This window comes from Podarcis vaucheri (genome assembly GCF_965113315.1).
Source record: "Podarcis vaucheri genome assembly, chromosome: 4".
NCBI lineage: Eukaryota > Metazoa > Chordata > Lepidosauria > Squamata > Lacertidae > Podarcis > Podarcis vaucheri.
In genome coordinates this window covers 14360771-14378104 of record NC_138762.1, presented here as the reverse complement: position 1 = coordinate 14378104, position 17334 = coordinate 14360771, and the positions used below count along the sequence as shown (strand labels likewise).

At 44.6% G+C, this 17334-nt stretch overlaps 1 protein-coding gene across 30 annotated transcripts in view; it reads left to right on the top strand.

Moving 5' to 3' along the window:
- Positions 1 to 17334, top strand: part of DLG2 (discs large MAGUK scaffold protein 2) — a 921944-nt gene that overhangs the window by 608100 nt on the left and 296510 nt on the right. For 29 of the 30 annotated variants that reach the window (XM_082219075.1, XM_082219062.1, XM_082219073.1 and 26 more), the window contains one exon: positions 985 to 1038. In XM_082219075.1, coding sequence (XP_082075201.1) covers positions 985 to 1038 — 54 coding nt within the window. Of the gene's footprint in view, positions 1 to 984; positions 1039 to 1455; positions 1504 to 17334 lie in introns of those variants that run through there. The other variant, XM_082219072.1, reaches the window with a different exon arrangement.

Below are 17334 nucleotides of genomic sequence, written 5' to 3'. Positions count from 1 at the left end.
GTAGGGCTCCATCTATCTTATCAGGATTCCAATCTGTCACCGCAACTGTCAGCTGTCCTATCTGCAGGGTAGTAAAACATCCCAGCTGGAAGCATTTGCTTCGTATTAAATCGGAGAGAGGAAAAATATCTGCCTGAAGGAAAGGGGGTCTTTAGTCAGGTTATGGGGGTGGCATGCAAGATGTTGGGTTAAAATAAAACGAAAACAAATGCTTATAGCACGGGTGAGGACCAGGGGCAGAAGGAAATGAGAGCGAAAAGGAGGGCAGCAGAGTGGAAGATGTAAATAAATAGAATGAAACAGGAAGGCTGCAGATAAGCGGGCATTGGAAACTGGACCTAGCAGGTTTCCTAAGGTTGATCTAAATGAGACAGCATGCAATTTGGGTGATGTGTAGCTTCATTGGGTCGTCTCCAACTAATGCATTCTGTCAGCGCAAGGATTTCTGTTTGTGCAGTTGAACTGTCCCCTTTCTTCCCATGTGTACCCCACACCCAACCCCCCCCCCCAAATCTGCTCTAGAGTTTTGAGGAAAACCTAGAACAGATCTCAGGGTTGGGCAAAGGGAAGAGGGAAAGGGAAAGTTATGTTGCGCAAGTGGAAGTCCTTGCGCTGATGGAGCACGTTACTTGGGGCCACATTGGACATTATCATCACCATCACCATCAAACTTATTGATTGCTTTTTGTTACAGCAATAACCCAAAGTGATTTACAGTGATAAATAATGCATATGTTAAAACCAGCATAAAAACAAAACAGTGAAAACCTTTGTCTGTTGTTTAATTATATTTCAGGAACTAAAATGTCGGGGCATTTTGAACTCTGTGCATGTATGAAATGAAAAAGTTATTGATTTGTTATGCCTTGCTTTTCCCCCCTTGCTGACTGTGATCCAGGCCACATTTTAAACCCTTTTGAAGCACGTTTTGCCTTGAATTATTAAGTATAATAAATTTTATTTCTTCTCCTTCTTCTCACACAGGCCAGCCCTGCCCCAATCATCGTCAACACAGATACTTTAGACACTATTCCCTACGTAAGTTGAAAAGATTTAATTAAATTTTCTCATTTCATTGATATCATCATTATTATTATTACTACAAGGATGAGATTCTCTAAATTTGTTAAGTTGCATGGGTACTTTGGCTCTTACTAGCTAATTTGTTTTGTTCTCTATGAAATAAGGATGAAGACCCTTTATTTTAAAGAAAGAGAAATGTTTTATGTTCAAATTGTTTCCCTTCTGCAAATATAAAGTCTGTTACTAATTGGAGTGGGGGTCAGAGTTTCTTAATTTGGTTTGCGATTTTGCAATGCAGACTGGCTTTCTGTTTCTCATCCAGTGTGCTACTGATGTGCTAGGACTCCCTTATTCTACCGCCATCAAGAGTCATGGAGAATCCCAGGAACTGTAGCTCTGTGAGGTCAGCACACACACACAAACACACACACATACACAAACACCCTGCAATCCAAAGGATTCTCCACGACTGTTGAAATGGTGTGATACTGCTTTAACTGTATTGTGTGGGTGTGGCCTTAGTTCACAATGCAAAGTGCTGGTTGGTTTGCTATTGTGTAAATGGCTTTTTGGGGCTGCAGGGGAAGAGAATGCCATAATACAAAGGTTGGCAGACTTCAGGCTTGCAGGTTTCTTTTAAAAGAACCCTCCCAGTCCTGTCACACAAAAATCCGCTCCTGATTTTCACTTCAATCTTTCTTCATCTCAGCAGCCTAATTTAGCAGTCTGTTTTTATTGTCAATCAGGTGGGAGACAGAATCCTTTCTGATCTACTGCAAATCATTCAGTGATCTACCAGTAGACCCCAACCTACCTTTTGTCCACCTCCACCATAAAAAAACCAGCTAAATTGCAGCTTTTTCTCCCTCTCTCAAGCAACTATTTCAACTTCTCTCCCCTCTTCCTTCAACTCCAAAACTTTAAATGGTGCCTTGTGAAAAATCTCTGCGTTTATACCATATGTCACAGGACTGTGATAAACCTGTGTGTCTATACCATTTGTCACAATCATAGAATCATAGAATCATAGAGTTGGAAGAGACCACAAGGGCCATCGAGTCCAACCCCCTGCCAAGCAGGAAACACCATCAGAGCACTCCTGACATATGGTTGTCAAGCCTCTGCTTAAAGACCTCCAAAGTAGGAGACTCCACCACACTCCTTGGCAGCAAATTCCACTGTCAAACAGCGGTTACTGTCAGGAAGTTCTTCCTAATGTTTAGGTGGAATCTTCTTTCTTGTAATTTGGATCCATTGCTCCGTGTCTGCTTCTCTGGAGCAGCAGAAAACAACCTGTCTCCCTCCTCTATGTGACATCCTTTTATATATTTGAACATGGCTATCATATCACCCCTTAACCTCCTCTTCTCCAGGCTAAACATGCCCAGCTCCCTTAGCCGTTCCTCATAAGGCATCGTTTCCAGGCCTTTGACCATTTTGGTTGCCCTCCTCTGGACACGTTCCAGTTTGTCAGTGTCCTTCTTGAATTGTGGTGCCCAGAACTGGACACAGTACTCCAGGTGAGGTCTGACCAGAGCAGAATACAGTGGCACTATTACTTCCCTTGATCTAGATGCTATACTCCTATTGATGCAGCCCAGAATTGCATTGGCTTTTTTAGCTGCCGCGTCACACTGTTGGCTCATGTCCAGTTTGTGGTCAACCAAGACTCCTAGATCCTTTTCACATATACTGCTCTCAAGCCAGGTGTCACCCATCTTGTATTTGTGCCTCTCATTTTTTTTGCCCAAGTGCAATACTTTACATTTCTCCCTGTTAAAATTCATCTTGTTTGTTTTGGCCCAATTCTCTAATCTGTCAAGGTCGTTTTGAAGTGTGATCCTGTCCTCTGGGGTGTTAGCCACCCCTCCCAGTTTGGTGTCATCTGCAAATTTGATCAGGATGCCCTTGAGTCCATCATCCAAGTCGTTGATAAGGATGTTGAATAAGACCGGGCCCAAGACAGAACCCTGTGGCACCCCACTAGTCACTCTTCTCCAGGATGAAGAGGAACCATTGATGAGCACCCTTTGGGTTCGGTCAGTCAGCCAGTTACAAATCCACTGAGTGGTAGCATAGTCAAGACCGCATTTTGCCAGCTTCTTTACAAGAATATCATGAGACACCTTGTCAAATGCCTTTCTGAAATCAAGGTAGGCTACATCCACTGCGTTCCCTTCATCTACCAGGCTTGTAATTCTGTCAAAAAATGAGATCAGGTTAGTCTGACATGACTTATTTTTCAGAAATCCATGCTGACTATTGGTGATCACAGCATTCCTTTCTAGGTGCTCACAGACTGTTTGCTTAATGATCTGCTCCAGAATCTTCCCTGGTATTGATGTCAGACTGACTGGGCGATAATTATTTGGGTCCTCTCTTTCCCCCCTTTTGAAAATAGGGACAACATTTGCCCTCCTCCAGTCTGCCGGGACTTCGCCTGTTCTCCAGGAATTCTCAAAGATGACTGCCAGTGGTTCTGAGATCACATCTGCCAGTTCTTTTAATACTCTTGGATGCAGTTCATCTGGCCCTGGAGACTTGGATACATCTAAACTAGCCAAGTATTCTTGTACTATCTCCTTAGTTATTCTGGGCTGTGTTTCCTCTGCTGAATCATTTGCTCCAAATTCTTCAGGTTGGGCATTGTTTACTTTATCGGAGAAGACTGAGGCAAAGAAGGCATTGAGGAGTTCAGCCCTTTCTGTGTCCCCTGTTTGCATTTCACCATCTTCTCCTCTGAGTGACCCCACTGTTTCTTTGTTCTTCCTTTTGCTACGAACATACCCATAAAAGCCTTTTTTGTTGCTTTTAACCTCTCTAGCAAGCCTGAGTTCTTTCTGTGCTTTAGCTTTTCTGACTTTGTGTCTACACGCGCTGGCTATTTATTTGAATTCCTCTTTGGTGGTTCCCCCCCCCTTTTCCATTTTTTGTACACATCCTTTTTTAATCTTAACTCAGTTAAAAGTTCTTTAGATAGCCACCCTGGCTTCTTTAGGCACCTTCCATGTTTCCGTCTCATTGGTATTGCCTGACGTTGTGCTTTTACTATCTCCCTCTTAACAAACTCCCAGCCATCATGAACTCCCTTTCCTTTTAGTATTACTGTCCATGGGATCTCACCCAGCACTTCCCTAAGTTTTATGAAGTCGGCTTTCTTAAAGTCAAGAAATTGAGTCCTAGTATGCTTGGCTGTTCCTTTCCGCTGTATAGTAAACTTCAGAAGAGCATGATCACTCGCGCCTAATGATCCTTCCACTTCTACCCCACTAACCAGGTCATCAACATTGGTTAGGACCAGATCTAAAATGGCTGTTCCTCTTGTTGCTTCTCCCACTTTCTGGACAATGAAGTTGTCTGCAAGGCCAGTGAGGAATCTGTTTGGCTGAGTTTGACATCCAACAAATATCCAATGATTGCTGCTGAATGACTCAGAAGTGAACATGATACTGGCACAATGCCCTCACCTATGCTGGTTACGACAGAGAGAGATGGCAGATGAGGGCATTTAAGAATGTGGACAAAATTGTAATGACTAAAAGGTTAATCATGGGGGGGGAGGGGATGGTGTACCTTTTTCCCCATCACCCACATCTCAGTGGTGGGCGGGGCCTGAGGCATAAATGGGTGGCAAAACAGATGTGACTCTTACCATTGTAGAGAAGGCTACATTCCAGCCAGGCAACAGTCTGATTTCTACTCACACTCTACATAGAGGTCTGCATGCATGTCTCTCCATCCACCTCACAGGCAGGCAAGGAAACGTTATCATATTTCAGGGGCACATACCAGCCAGGCAAAAGCATTTGAGGAGAGTATGAGGCATGGTTGGAGAAGGGGCATGGCCTAGGCTGCAGATTCCCCAACCCCCAATTTAGGAGTTTGAGTTTCCTGGATAATGACCAATGAGAAATGCCAAATACCAAATGCACGAGAGCATCTGTTGAAACACTGTGTGTTTTGCTTAGTGTTATATCTTACCCTGGACGTGTGTGGCGCTATGGTTTAAACCACTGAGTGGTTTAAACCACTGAGCCTCTTGGGCTTGGGGATCAGAAGCTCGGCGGTTCGAATCCCCACAACGGGGTGAGCTCCCGTTTCTCAGTCCCAGCTCCTGCCAACCTAGCAGTTCAAAAGCACACCCAAAAGTGCAAGTAGATTAATAGGTACCACTCCGGTGGGAAGGTAAACAGCGTTTCCATGCGCTGCTCTGGTGTCAGTGTTCCGTTGCGCCAGAAGGAGCTTAGTCACGCTGGCCACATGACCCGGAAAAACTGTCTGCGGAGCGGACAGACGCCAGCTCCCTCGGCCTGTAAAGCAAATGAGCATATGCGACTGGACTTAACTGTCAGGGGTCCCTTTACCTGTATCTTACCCTAGAACAGTGGCTCCCTGGGTTGGGAATGGCCGGGGCACGCACTAAGAGGCAGCGGGCATTGGAGATGTAAGCAACTATCAGACCTTAAGAAGTTGGTATCACTGGATCACATTCCTAAGTTTTGTTGAATTAATTAAACTAAATAGTTTTAGTTGGATTTTGACTAAAGGTGCAATTAACGGAGACTGCTTTGAATCTTATTGTGTTTTTCTCTTCCTTGGTGGGTCATGCAAACCCACTATTCTGAATGTTGCTTTTTATAGGGTTAGGTAGAGGCACTGGGGATGACTTTGTGGAACCAAGGGACTGGTGGCCAGAAAAGTTTGAGAACCACTGTCCTAGAACAAATAATAAATGCAAATTAAAAATGTGCACCCCACAGTGAGTGGCAAGTTGTGCTCAATGGACCTGGTGGGGATGCGAGGAGCCAATGGGGATATCAATGGCAGACTTGATGTCTCAGATTTCAGTGCACTGCGCCTGGTGCAACTGAACTGACCAGGCTCCCCTAAATCCGCCTTTGGGGATGTGGCAAATGAGGTCACGGGCCATGGCTAAATTGCTCTGGTTGTCTCCCCATCCTCTTCCCTTGCAAAGTTACTATGCTGCTAGCCTAGAAGTCTGTCTTCAATGAGCCTCTTGCAAGTGCAAATGGAATGTTTCAAACCTGTTTTAAAGGGACACCCTTGGCTGCCTTGTTGCGTCCATAAGGTAAACAGAAGCATTTACACAACCGCCCCTTAGTTTCCCATCTCCCAGAAGTTTTCACACTCCATGTGGAAGCAGGAAAGGAGCAGGAAGCAAAAAAAAAAAAAATAGGGTGGTGAGATCAGGTCTCAGCACAGCCCTATTCTACACATGACAAGGCCAATAGAAATAAATTGCAAGAAAGCAGAGAAATCCAAGGCCTTGGAGGGCATGGATGCAGAAGGGAAATTAACTACAGCACATCTCTTGAAAAAATGGCACGTATCAATCACTGCCCTGTGATGGATAAAAATGAGATGTCTGCTTTGACTAGTGCATTAGCTGCAAATGCCTTAAGGAGAAAGAGATGAAATGTTGGTCACAAACAAGCAGTGCACTCAGATCTGCTTGAGCTCTGAGCTGAAGCCAAGGAGGGGTCGGAGAAAAACCCACTAGCTGATAAAAGCCCAGCAGTGAAAGCTTTCCCCTGCTATGTTGAGTGGATACTAAATCAGGTTTGTAAACATCTTGATAAATTATTGCTGGTAAATTTGAAAGGACTGCTGCCATTGAGTATATATTTGGCTGGAGAAAAGGGGATTAGAGTGGCTTATTCTGACAGTTAAAAATAGGAGGAAAAGAGGAGACTATTGTTCTCCTGCCCACTGGGACTGGATTCAAACAGAGGGAGCAGGCGTGAGTAAAGCCCTGTAGGAACTCTTCATGATGAAGCCTTTTCAGGCCAGCCTAGAAGCATGGATTTCTGAAGGAAGTCAGTCTGGCCGTAGGGTTTCAGCTTGGGATGGGATGGGCAAATCAGTCAGTTTTGGCTTCCCTCACCTACTCATTTTCAAATTTTAAGCTAGTTCATCACATTTCCAGATCACAGAATCATAGAGTTGGAAGAGACCACAAGGATCTTCTAGTCAACCTCCTGCAATACAGGAATCACTGAGTGCAACAGCTTTTCCCTTTCTCCTCCAATTGATGTTCCAATCATCTTCCAACTCACAGAGAATGAGCTTGAAAAGCGGGGAGCAACTTTGACTCTTAGCGGCTCCCTGCATGTTACAGACCCAGGGTTTTAATATATGTGGGACATGCCCAGATGGTTAGGAACCTCACCATTTTCAAAGGAACAAGAACTGGGGCAGAGCTCGCATGCTCACCCCGTGGTCCATTCTGAACGCTCCAACCATCCAGGAGATCAGTTACAGAAATGAACCTCCCTAACAAAAATTAATCCGCTCTTGGCCAAACTTCCATTCTGACAACAATAATTTTATAAACCTTGACCCCATGACACTGAGATGCTTGGTTTGCTTTTTATCTTATTTTTTAAGCCTCTTCAGAATGTGCATTTCTCTTAACATAGACATTTTTGCATGCAATTTGCCCCAAATACATTTTTTTTGCAAACAATTTCTTCCAATATAATGTCCTTTGGGTGTTATTTTCACCAATGTATGTACAGTCATGCAGATTTTCCCCATTATATTGTATATAATTTGTATTCTTCTTAATATACAGAACCCATGAGTATTTTACATGAAAATGTTTTGAAATATATACAGAAATATAAAATACAAAAACATATCAATTATATATCAGTACAAAGGATGTTAATCAAACTTGCAGATGGCAGAAAGTTGGAAGGAACAGTAACGTGGAAGACAGAATCAAGATTCAAACATACACACATGTATGTAAACACAGAGAGTTTTCATTTCATTAGGCTTTTAAAAACAAAATTCACAAACTAGTGGGGAGAACTGAACTTGAAAGTTTCCTGCTTGGCAGGGGGTTGGACTCGATGGCCCTTGTGGTCTCTTCCAACTCTATGATTCTATGATTCTATGAAAGTGGAAAAATGTGAAATGGAAAAGGACTGAAACTGACAGATTCACCAGTCCCTACCTATGACCTAAAATGTACTTTCTCCCTACTAACCTATCAATTTCTGGCAATAAGGAAAGAACCCATATTGTTTGGGGAGCTGCTTTTATAGCATATTTAGCTTGTTGGCTAATCCATCCCAACAGCTCTGCTATTCATGATGTGTGGGGAGATAAGAAAGTTTTGCCTCAGGCAGATTTTTAAGAAACGTTCAGATCCATCCCTCATTATTCAGTTGCATTATTCATATGAATAAATGATCATTTCAATTAAGATGCAATGGTTTGATAAAATTCTTTTAATGCCTTCTTGCGATGAAAGCTCCCAGTTTATACTTAGATGAAATTCTCTTTTTGTTCCTGCATTGGCATGTTGTTTATACCTGCCTCAAGCATCTGTAATTATGGATGCTAAAAGCACACACACAAAACTTCCTGTCAAAATTTAGCTTCTTAATTAAGATTATAGGGGGAAGTGCCATCCTTGACATTCTGCAAGGAGCCAATCTCTGGTGAAATGGCAAACTTGGGGGTTATGGGTGGGAAGGAGGTACCCTGAAGTCCTATCATCTATTCTGTTGAGGAAGGGTAATGTTGCCACCTTCATGCTGCTTTCCAGCTTGTGCGGAGATGTTGAGAATTCTTACACTGGCTACCATAAAGCAGATTTCTGACCATTTGGGATTTAAGTGAGTGTCAGACACTTGCATGCAGAACTAGATCAGTCTAATCCAGCAGGGCTCATCTTGTGTTCTTAGCTGGCTGGACCACAAGACTCTGGCCGTGCCCAAACGATGGGCTTCTCTTTCCAGGAGTGGAGGAGCTGAGCTTATCTTTTCCAAACTGATAGTTTCCCAACCTTGGATGCAAGAGAACTATGCCAGCCCTCTTCAACTTGATGACTTCCAGATATTGTTGGACTGCAACAATGAGAGGAGCTGTAGTCTAACAATATCTGGCAGGCACAAGATTGAGGAAAGGCTGCCCTAAGCCACCTTGAAAGCTCCAGCCCACGTGATCGTGTCTGGAAATGGAGGCGTTGGGGGATCTGGGTGGACTTGAACTAGAACTCCCAGCATTGGGCTCCTGTATCAGCTATGCTCTGTTTATGCAGGAAGTCTCGTAGGCAGTGTTTTGAACCTCATGGATCCATGGGGCTGCAGTACCAACCTTTTTAAACATTCAGTCATCTGACTCCAAGGACCAATCTTGACCCACCAGAGCTTATACAGCTTTAACTTGCTCCTCAGAATACCAGAGTCCCGAGTTTCTGTCCCCATTGGCTGATAGCTGCCTTGGACGTTGCCTGATTTGGGCAATGCAACTGCCTCTAGCTCCTCTGATCCTTCTGGGCAGCAATTTAACTTTGATCCTCCATAGCCTAGAACCTTGCTGCACGGAGCTTGGCTCTTTCTGAGTCTGACTGGGGCGGTTGCAGTGGCTACCTACTAAATGACAAGGGGCAGGGGATTAGCTTGGCCTAAAGGTAAAGGTACCCCTGACTATTAAGTCCAGTCGCGGACGACTCTGGAGTTGCGGCGCTCATCTCGCTCTATAGGCCAAGGGAGCCGGCATTTGTCCGCAGACAACTTCCGGGTCATGTGGCCAGCATGACTAAGCTGCTTCTGGCAAGCCAGAGCAGTGCACGGAAACACCATTTACCTTCCCATCAGAGTGGTACCTATTTATCTACTTGCACTTTGACGTGCTTTTGAACTGCTAGGTTAGTGCTCGCTTCGGCAGCACATATACTGAACTGCTAGGTTGGCAGGAGCAGGCATCGAGCAACGGGAGCTCATCCCATCATGGGGATTCGAACCGCCGACCTTCTGATCGGCAAGCCCTAGGCTCTGTGGTTTCAACCACAGTGCCACCTGCATCTTGGATTAGCCTACTGTCACACTTATAACAGCCATTTGATCTGCAAGATCTCTTTGTGGCATTGTAATGAGCATTATGCCTGTACATCCAGTTGCTGATAAAGGCAAAGGAATAGAGGATAATAAAGGTACTAGCAAGGCCACTAATAATCACATGAATCAGGAGGGAGTGGAAAAAATGGCGTCAGGAATCTGGAAGCATTTTACTCTCTCAACCAGAGCAGCTCTTTTAACTCCTTCTTAGAGAACATGAACCACAAGAAAATGAAAATGCAAGTTTCAGTAAATGTTGATCAATGATTCCTTATGCTTGTGGCAGAGGCCTTGATCTAATAGAGGCCTTCGGTAACAGAAAAGGGGGACGTGTTTTCATCAATTCTCACTACTACCCCTCCCCACAAATGTCACCCCCACAACAGAGTGGAACAGGTTTCCTTGTGCTCCAGGAGGAACAGATGAAAAATGCCTTCTCTCCTCTTCCACTGGATCAGAAAGCCCATTCGTGAATTAAAGGGTGTAGCTGGATTTAGGTCCTAATAGTTTATGTGCTTACATTTCTTAGATTTTTAAAAAAAGAAGCCATTGCCATAAAACTTTGTAATATAAAAAATGGCGACAGGAAAGGGTGATTTGACGCCTGCCCTTCAGTGTTTCAACTCCAAACCACCCCCACTGCTTTTAATTGTCTGTACGCCCTTTTCTCTCCCTGCTCGGAATCTCAGCTTCTCTAAGAACCTTTTCAAAACCTTAACAAAAAGAAACCTTAACAAAAAACAACAACAACCTGATGGGCCAACAGTGCATATGTTGGTATGTAAGTTGATTGTCTCTTCCTCCTTTTCAGCACTGATTTGAGTCTTTGCTATCCTACAAAGCTTCTTAGCTTTGCATCTGCTCTGGATCTTGGACATTTCAGAATAAGATGTGAGTGTGATGGTTTGAAGCCCTCAGTTTTAAAGTTGGCCGCTGTTTGACATTGAGTAGTGTCTGCAAACCTTTTTCAATATTGCACCGTCTGGCCAATTGTGAATTTGTCCTTTCATTTGAAATGGTGAAAGGACAGGGCCCCTTTCATATGATCGGCAGTTCTTTATAGCGGAGGGTTGCTGCAAATCATAAAAGGACTAGTTAATTAGCCTCGTTTCTGGGTTCACTGACTTGAGAGGAGCTTTAGCTCGCTGAGAGTAAATTGTGGGAATATATTTGATGGGCAGCTTGAATGGCAGAAAATGAATTATCCTCTAGCAGTTAGTTCATAGTCAAAGGCTGCAATAGCCTGCATCATCTCCATGTTGTTGTTGTTGTTTTTTAAATAATTTTTATTAACAGGCCAATCACATCACATTGTTCAAATCACATTGGTTCCAAATTATACAGCCAAATTTTTAATTTTTTTTTGGGGGGTACCCATATATCAAGCTCTGCACGAGTCCAAAATTCCGGATAAGTCCAGACATCACTTATTCTACTGCATTAATTAATCAGTTCTATCCAGTTCACTCCGGATAGTCCTTTATTATTTTTCTTCATCTTGTTGTAGTTGTACATTCCTTTCTTTGCGATCTCTGATGATTCTCACAAGCAGACTGAACATCTCCATGTTGTTGTTGCTCATATGAGTACTGGAATTTATTTTTGCACAGGATTCCATCATCTGACAATGCTAAATGTATCCTTCTTGCCGCCTATATTGTATTTTGCTCAGGAAACACAGGAGTTTCTTCCCAGTGTCTCAGTCCAGCTAGCAGAAGACCATGTGGTGTGCTTATTGTTGTTGTTGTTGTTGTTTAGTCATTTAGTCATGTCCGACTCTTCGTGACCCCATGGACCAGAGCACTTCTGTCTTCCACTGCCTCCTGCAGTTTGGTCAAACTCATGCTGGTAGCTTCGAGAACACTGTCCAACCATCTTGTCCTCTGTCATCCACTTCTCCTTGTGCCCGCCATCTTTCTCAACATCAGGGTCTTTTCCTTCTCATGAGGTGGCCAAAGTCTTGGAGCCTCAGCTTCAGGATCTGTCCTTCCAGTGAGCACTCAGGGCTGATTTCCTTAAGAATGGATCGGTTTGATCTTCTTGCAGTCCATGGGACTCTCAAGAGTCTCCTCCAGCACCATAATTATACCCAGTTCTATTTTCTAGAAAAAGAGGCACTGGAGCTTACAATGAATGCCTCCCTCATTCTCTTAGAATGGCAGTGGCTTTTTTTTTCAGCCGGAAAAGAGGTGCTGAGTTCCGGCTGAAAAAAAAGACATTGTTACACCATTTGCTTGACTTGCCTCTGGCTAAGTGATGCAGATACCAGATTGGCCAGAGGACAGAAAATTGACCATTATGCCTCCACAAACTTTTGTAAATCCACATGTGTGGGGACAGGAAATAATGTGGCTTTGAGATTAGGGGCATATTATTTAAAAATTCTTGACATTCTATTTCGGAGGGCTATGGCCTGGAGAAAGAGCCCCCATTGGCCAGATCCATTCACCCCCCAATTAAAATATGTGTACATCAGATGACTTATGTAGATTTTTGCTGTCTGCATTGGCCAAACATTGGATTGCAGTTTAGATTCTCCTCTCTCTCTGGCCGTATTTTGCATTATAGAGGGATTCATTGACCATAGTGCATCGAGCTAATGAAAAACACCTGGCATCCGGCTCGAATTGTAATCTGCACTCCATCAAACAAGGCACGTCTGTCGTCTCACAACCAGCTAGGAGAAACGAATCTCTCTGTGGGTAGTGCAAATTAACTTTGTCTCATGAATACTTGATCCGATAATTTTCTACAGAAGATTGACTTGATTGGAAGGTAAACGTGATCCCAGACAGCTTCCGTAAGGTAGTTTTTATGCTTTGTGGAGACAGCGGAGAATGTTAAACTCGGAATGAAATGCAATTGTTTGTTTTCACCCTACTTTAATATACTCCACCTGATAATGAAGGATTAGTGGCTAGAAATCTGTATGTGGCCTCACGGCAAAGCCTTGAACTCTGCAGTTTTCTGCCAGCAACAGTCATCAACACGCTCTTGAGCTGGAGGTGAATGGGGCGCTGCCCCCACCAACTTGAGTCTGCCTGCAGCCAACCCCAGCTTATCTATCTTATTACTTAACATCAAGTCCAGGATGTGGGAACTGGCTGTCAGCTGCCACCGCCTTAGCTTCGCTGTTGCCATTCTGGACCACTGCAGGGAAGAGGATGGAGGCAAACTAGAATTAGGTTTAGCTCCAGCTCCAGTCAGCCTCCCTGCCTGCCACTCTGCCAGTCCCAATAGGCACCAGCCATCACTAGTTGCTGTCACTCTTTCACCTCCTTTCACAGAAAAAGTATATTTTCATAATGCTGTTCATAGAGCCTTTCACGAAGGTATGCAAGGTGGTCGTTGCTTTTTTTAAAAAAATATTATCTTGCAATAAAATGTGCAAATAAAGAAAACAGCACCAGTACTTTAGAACCAGCAGATAACGAGGATGCACCAGAAGCTTAGCTTTATTTCAGAAATGTACATCCCTGAGTCATCATGGCAGCAGCTGAAAAGCAACGAAAACTTAAAGTTGCCTAGATGCATTTAAAAAATACACATCTTTGCCAGGCACTGAGAATACCAAAAGTGGAAGCACCAAGTGAGCCTCACAGGAGAAAAACATCACACAAGTGGGGTGCCACTACGGGGAAGGCAATCTCTCTGGGCACAAGTCATTATCTAAAGTAATGGTGGACCAAAGTTCCCTCTTCATGTTTTTAGGACCATTTGACTCCCACTTTTGGCTGCCTGGCAAAGATAAAACAAAATGTGTTTTTGATTGCTTTTGTGGGACAGGTGGGAAGACAGGAGAAATTTCCCTGAAATATCTGGGTTCACCATTTGACTGCACCGTTTGACGTAGGTGGCGCTGTGGGTTAAAGCACAGAGCCTAGGGCTTGCTGATCAGAAGGTCGGCAGTTCAAATCCCCGCAACGGGGTGAGCTCCCGTTGTTTGGTCCCTGCTCCTGCCAACCTAGCAGTTCGAAAGATAAATAGGTACCACTCTGGCGGGAAGGTAAGCAGCATTTCCGAGTGCTGCTGTGGTTCTCCAGAAGCGGCTTAGTCATTCTGGCCACATGACCCAGAAGCTGTACGCTGGCTCCCTCGGCCAATAAAGTCACCAATCTAGCTGCTGCATTCTTCATATAGCGCCCCTCCTGGCGCCTGCCTGCCCCCTTGAGCTCAGCGCACCCCTCTTGGGTACCCGCCAGCTCGGATTGCTGCGCCACCACACCGGACCTGCCTGGAGCTTGGCATGGATGGGGTGGCTCAGAGGGGGTCCTGGCTGCGCTGCTGCCGCTGCTACTCCTGCTTGCCACCTGCTGGCTGGTCTGGGTGCCAGAGCCTCACCAACCCCTCCTGGAGCCACCCCACAGCAGTACACTTTTGTTTCTTTTTCCTCCCTTCTTTCGTAAACAAGAGATAAGGCGTAAGGGTGGTGTCTGACATAAGCATAATAAAGTTAATTTGGGGGCTAAACTAAATTTGGGGGCGCTGGGTGGATCTCTGCACCCCGGTGGCACATATGCTAAAGACGGCCCTGACCCTAAGTATGTCTGAGTCTGGATGCAGCCCACTGTGATTTGAGTTAAGAGTTGGGAAGTTTGGAATGCAGAAGGCTACAGAAGGTTTGATCTCTGGCAACTCCAGGTAGGGCAGGAATGGTCCCCTGCCTGAAACCCAACATAGCCTCTGCCAATCGGTCTAGACCAGGGGTCTGCAACCCGCGGCTCCGGAGCCGCATGTGGCTCTTTTGCACCTTTGCCGCAGCTCCGGGGCGGATACTAGTGAGGGGAGGAGGCGCATTGTGCGCCCCGACACTCCCCACTGTGGCAGGCGCTGTACTGGCTGTGACGTCGCATGGGGGTGGTGCGTGCATTAGTCACACACGGTCCCGACGTCACCTTCCCGCCCGCCCGTTACATTGTAAGGGGCATGTACGCTGGTCACTGCATTGTAAGGGGCATGTACGCTGGTCACTGTTTTGAAGGGGAGTGAAGAACACACACACACACACAAAGGGAAACTTGTTAATTTAATGTTTATTTCTATGAGGAGGAGTAATTCTGAGGGGTCAAACAAAGAAATAATAAAAAAGTGACAAAAAAGTTATTTTTATAATGACGAGTTTTGTGGCTCCCAGATTTTTTTTCTTTGGAAACGGGTCCAAGTGGCTCTTTTTATCTTAAAGGTTGCAGACCCCTGGTCTAGACAGTACTGAGCAAGGTGGACCAACGGTTTGGCTCAGTATAATGCAGTTTCTAACGTTCCATCAGCTGGAACCTTCTATCCTCCCCTGCAGCAATGTTGTTGTTGTTGTTATTATTATAATTATTTAAAATACTGCCTCTAGCTCTGTCCACAGCAAAGAGATGTTTTGGAACTCCCATTGGTCTTAGCTGCCAGGGGTCTCTAATGAAGTTATTTCTAAATCTCAGCCCACACCTATGGTTAGATCTCATGTTCATTTGAAGACCAGTTTGGATAATCATCATACACCTCCCCCCCCCCCCCGATGGTTTCCTGAAAGAAATTCCTTCTGCTATTCTTTCCTCGCTCGTTTTTGCTGCATTAATAATAATGCAAAGGAAACCTGACTCTACGCAGTGAAGCAAAGAGAAGCCTTACGGTGCGGCGTTTGTTGGCTAGAGATCTAGGTTGGACTTTCCACCTGCCACAATGATCTAAAATAAACACAGTGGTCCTGGAACAGGCAGAAGGGTTGTCTTAGGCTGGAGAAGACAGTAAAATGGTAAAATTGTACTGGAAAAGACAGTAAAAAATATGGTAATGTAGATTACCATAAGGCAAGAAAGCAAGGTAACCTCAGAATACTTGCGTACTGCTTAATATTCATGCTTTAAGAGTTCACAAAACCAGAAGGTTGTTGTAGGAATGTTCTGGTTTTTTTTTAAAAAAAAAAAGTTTAACAATTTGTACCAAGCTTTGCAAATCGAGGCAGGTGAAAAGAGCAAATATTAGGCATCTCAGTAGGAGGAAATGAGAACAGCATGTTGCTGAATACATTTGTGTACCTTTCCTTTCCTCGCTATGATTTATTTGTTTTTCTTGGTCGCTTAGATGGAAGCAGCAATTCTTAATGGAGGCTTTTGGATCTTTTCTTTTCTTTAAAAAAGAGAGATTGATTCATTCCTGTTGGATAAAAATCTAAGCTGGATATTAAAGTGGTTGGCTTAGGTCCAGAGGACTCCATGGTGTGATCTGTGCACAAATGAGGTTTGTAAGCTGGGGCCCTTCTGAAAAGACACCCCCCCAACGCATACAAGACCCTGCAAATGTGTGGGAGACTTCAAGAGATGAACTGTGGCTTGTTCTTGAGAGGCAAATTACCTGTGGCAGAGACATATCCATATGTCAATTCATTTCTGGTCTGAATTCAAGGTTTTACAAATTGCACGAAAATCCCTGAATGACCTAAGAGCTAAATACAGTCATACCTCGGAAGTTGAACAGAATCCGTTCTGGAAGTCCGTTCAACTTCCGAAACCAAAGTACTGCTTCTGATTGGCTGCAGGAAACTGCTGCAGCCAATCAGAAGCTGCTGAAGCCCTGTCAGACGTTCAGCTTCCAAAAGAACGTTCAAAAACTGGAACACTCACTTCCAGTTTTCGATTGTTTGGGAGCTGAAACGCTCGACTCCCAAGGTGTTTGGGAGCTGAGGTATGACTGTACTTGGGGAGGAGCTCTCTCCTTGTATGTGGCTGCCTATGAATTGAGGACCTTTAGAGAGGCCCTCCTTAATATTCCTCTGCTAGGAACTGCATGGTTGGCCGTGACACACAACCAGGCCTTTTTTGTGGTGGCACCCTGACTCTAGAACTCTGTTCCCTTTGTAATCCTGTTGGCTCCAGCACTGCTAGCCTTTAGACACCAGATGAAAACAGCTCAGGCTGTTGGGCAATAATGCTGCTGTTCTGGTACTTCCGTTGTGTGCTTTGGCTGGATTGCTGCATGGTTTTAAATTAAGAGATGCTCTTTCACAAACTTCATTGCAAATCACTTCAGAGATTGTGGGATGTAAAGCAGTATATAAATAGAGTGAGTAAGTAAGTAAGGAACTGAGACACTGCTGAATTCCTAAATCAGGTGGCAGGAAACTTTTTTTTACCCCAAAAGCCACATTCCTGGGGCTGGCACACCAGTGGTTAGCAGGGCCAGAGGGGGGAAGTGGATGGAACACCAGGCATAACTATTGCCTTTGCACAGTAAGACTGCATTCCAACCCCACAAAAGCCAGTGATTGCCATACCACCACCCCCCACTTATCTCTGCATCCTCAATCTAGGAAGCCAAGAAGGAAGCAGTTGAGGAGGGTGCAGTACAGAGCTGGCAAGGGGTGCGGCAGGGGAAGGGGTGATGACCTAAGGAAAGTCCTAGGGGCCAGATAGAGAAGGCAGAAGTGGGTGGGTTCAGTTGGCTTCTAGGT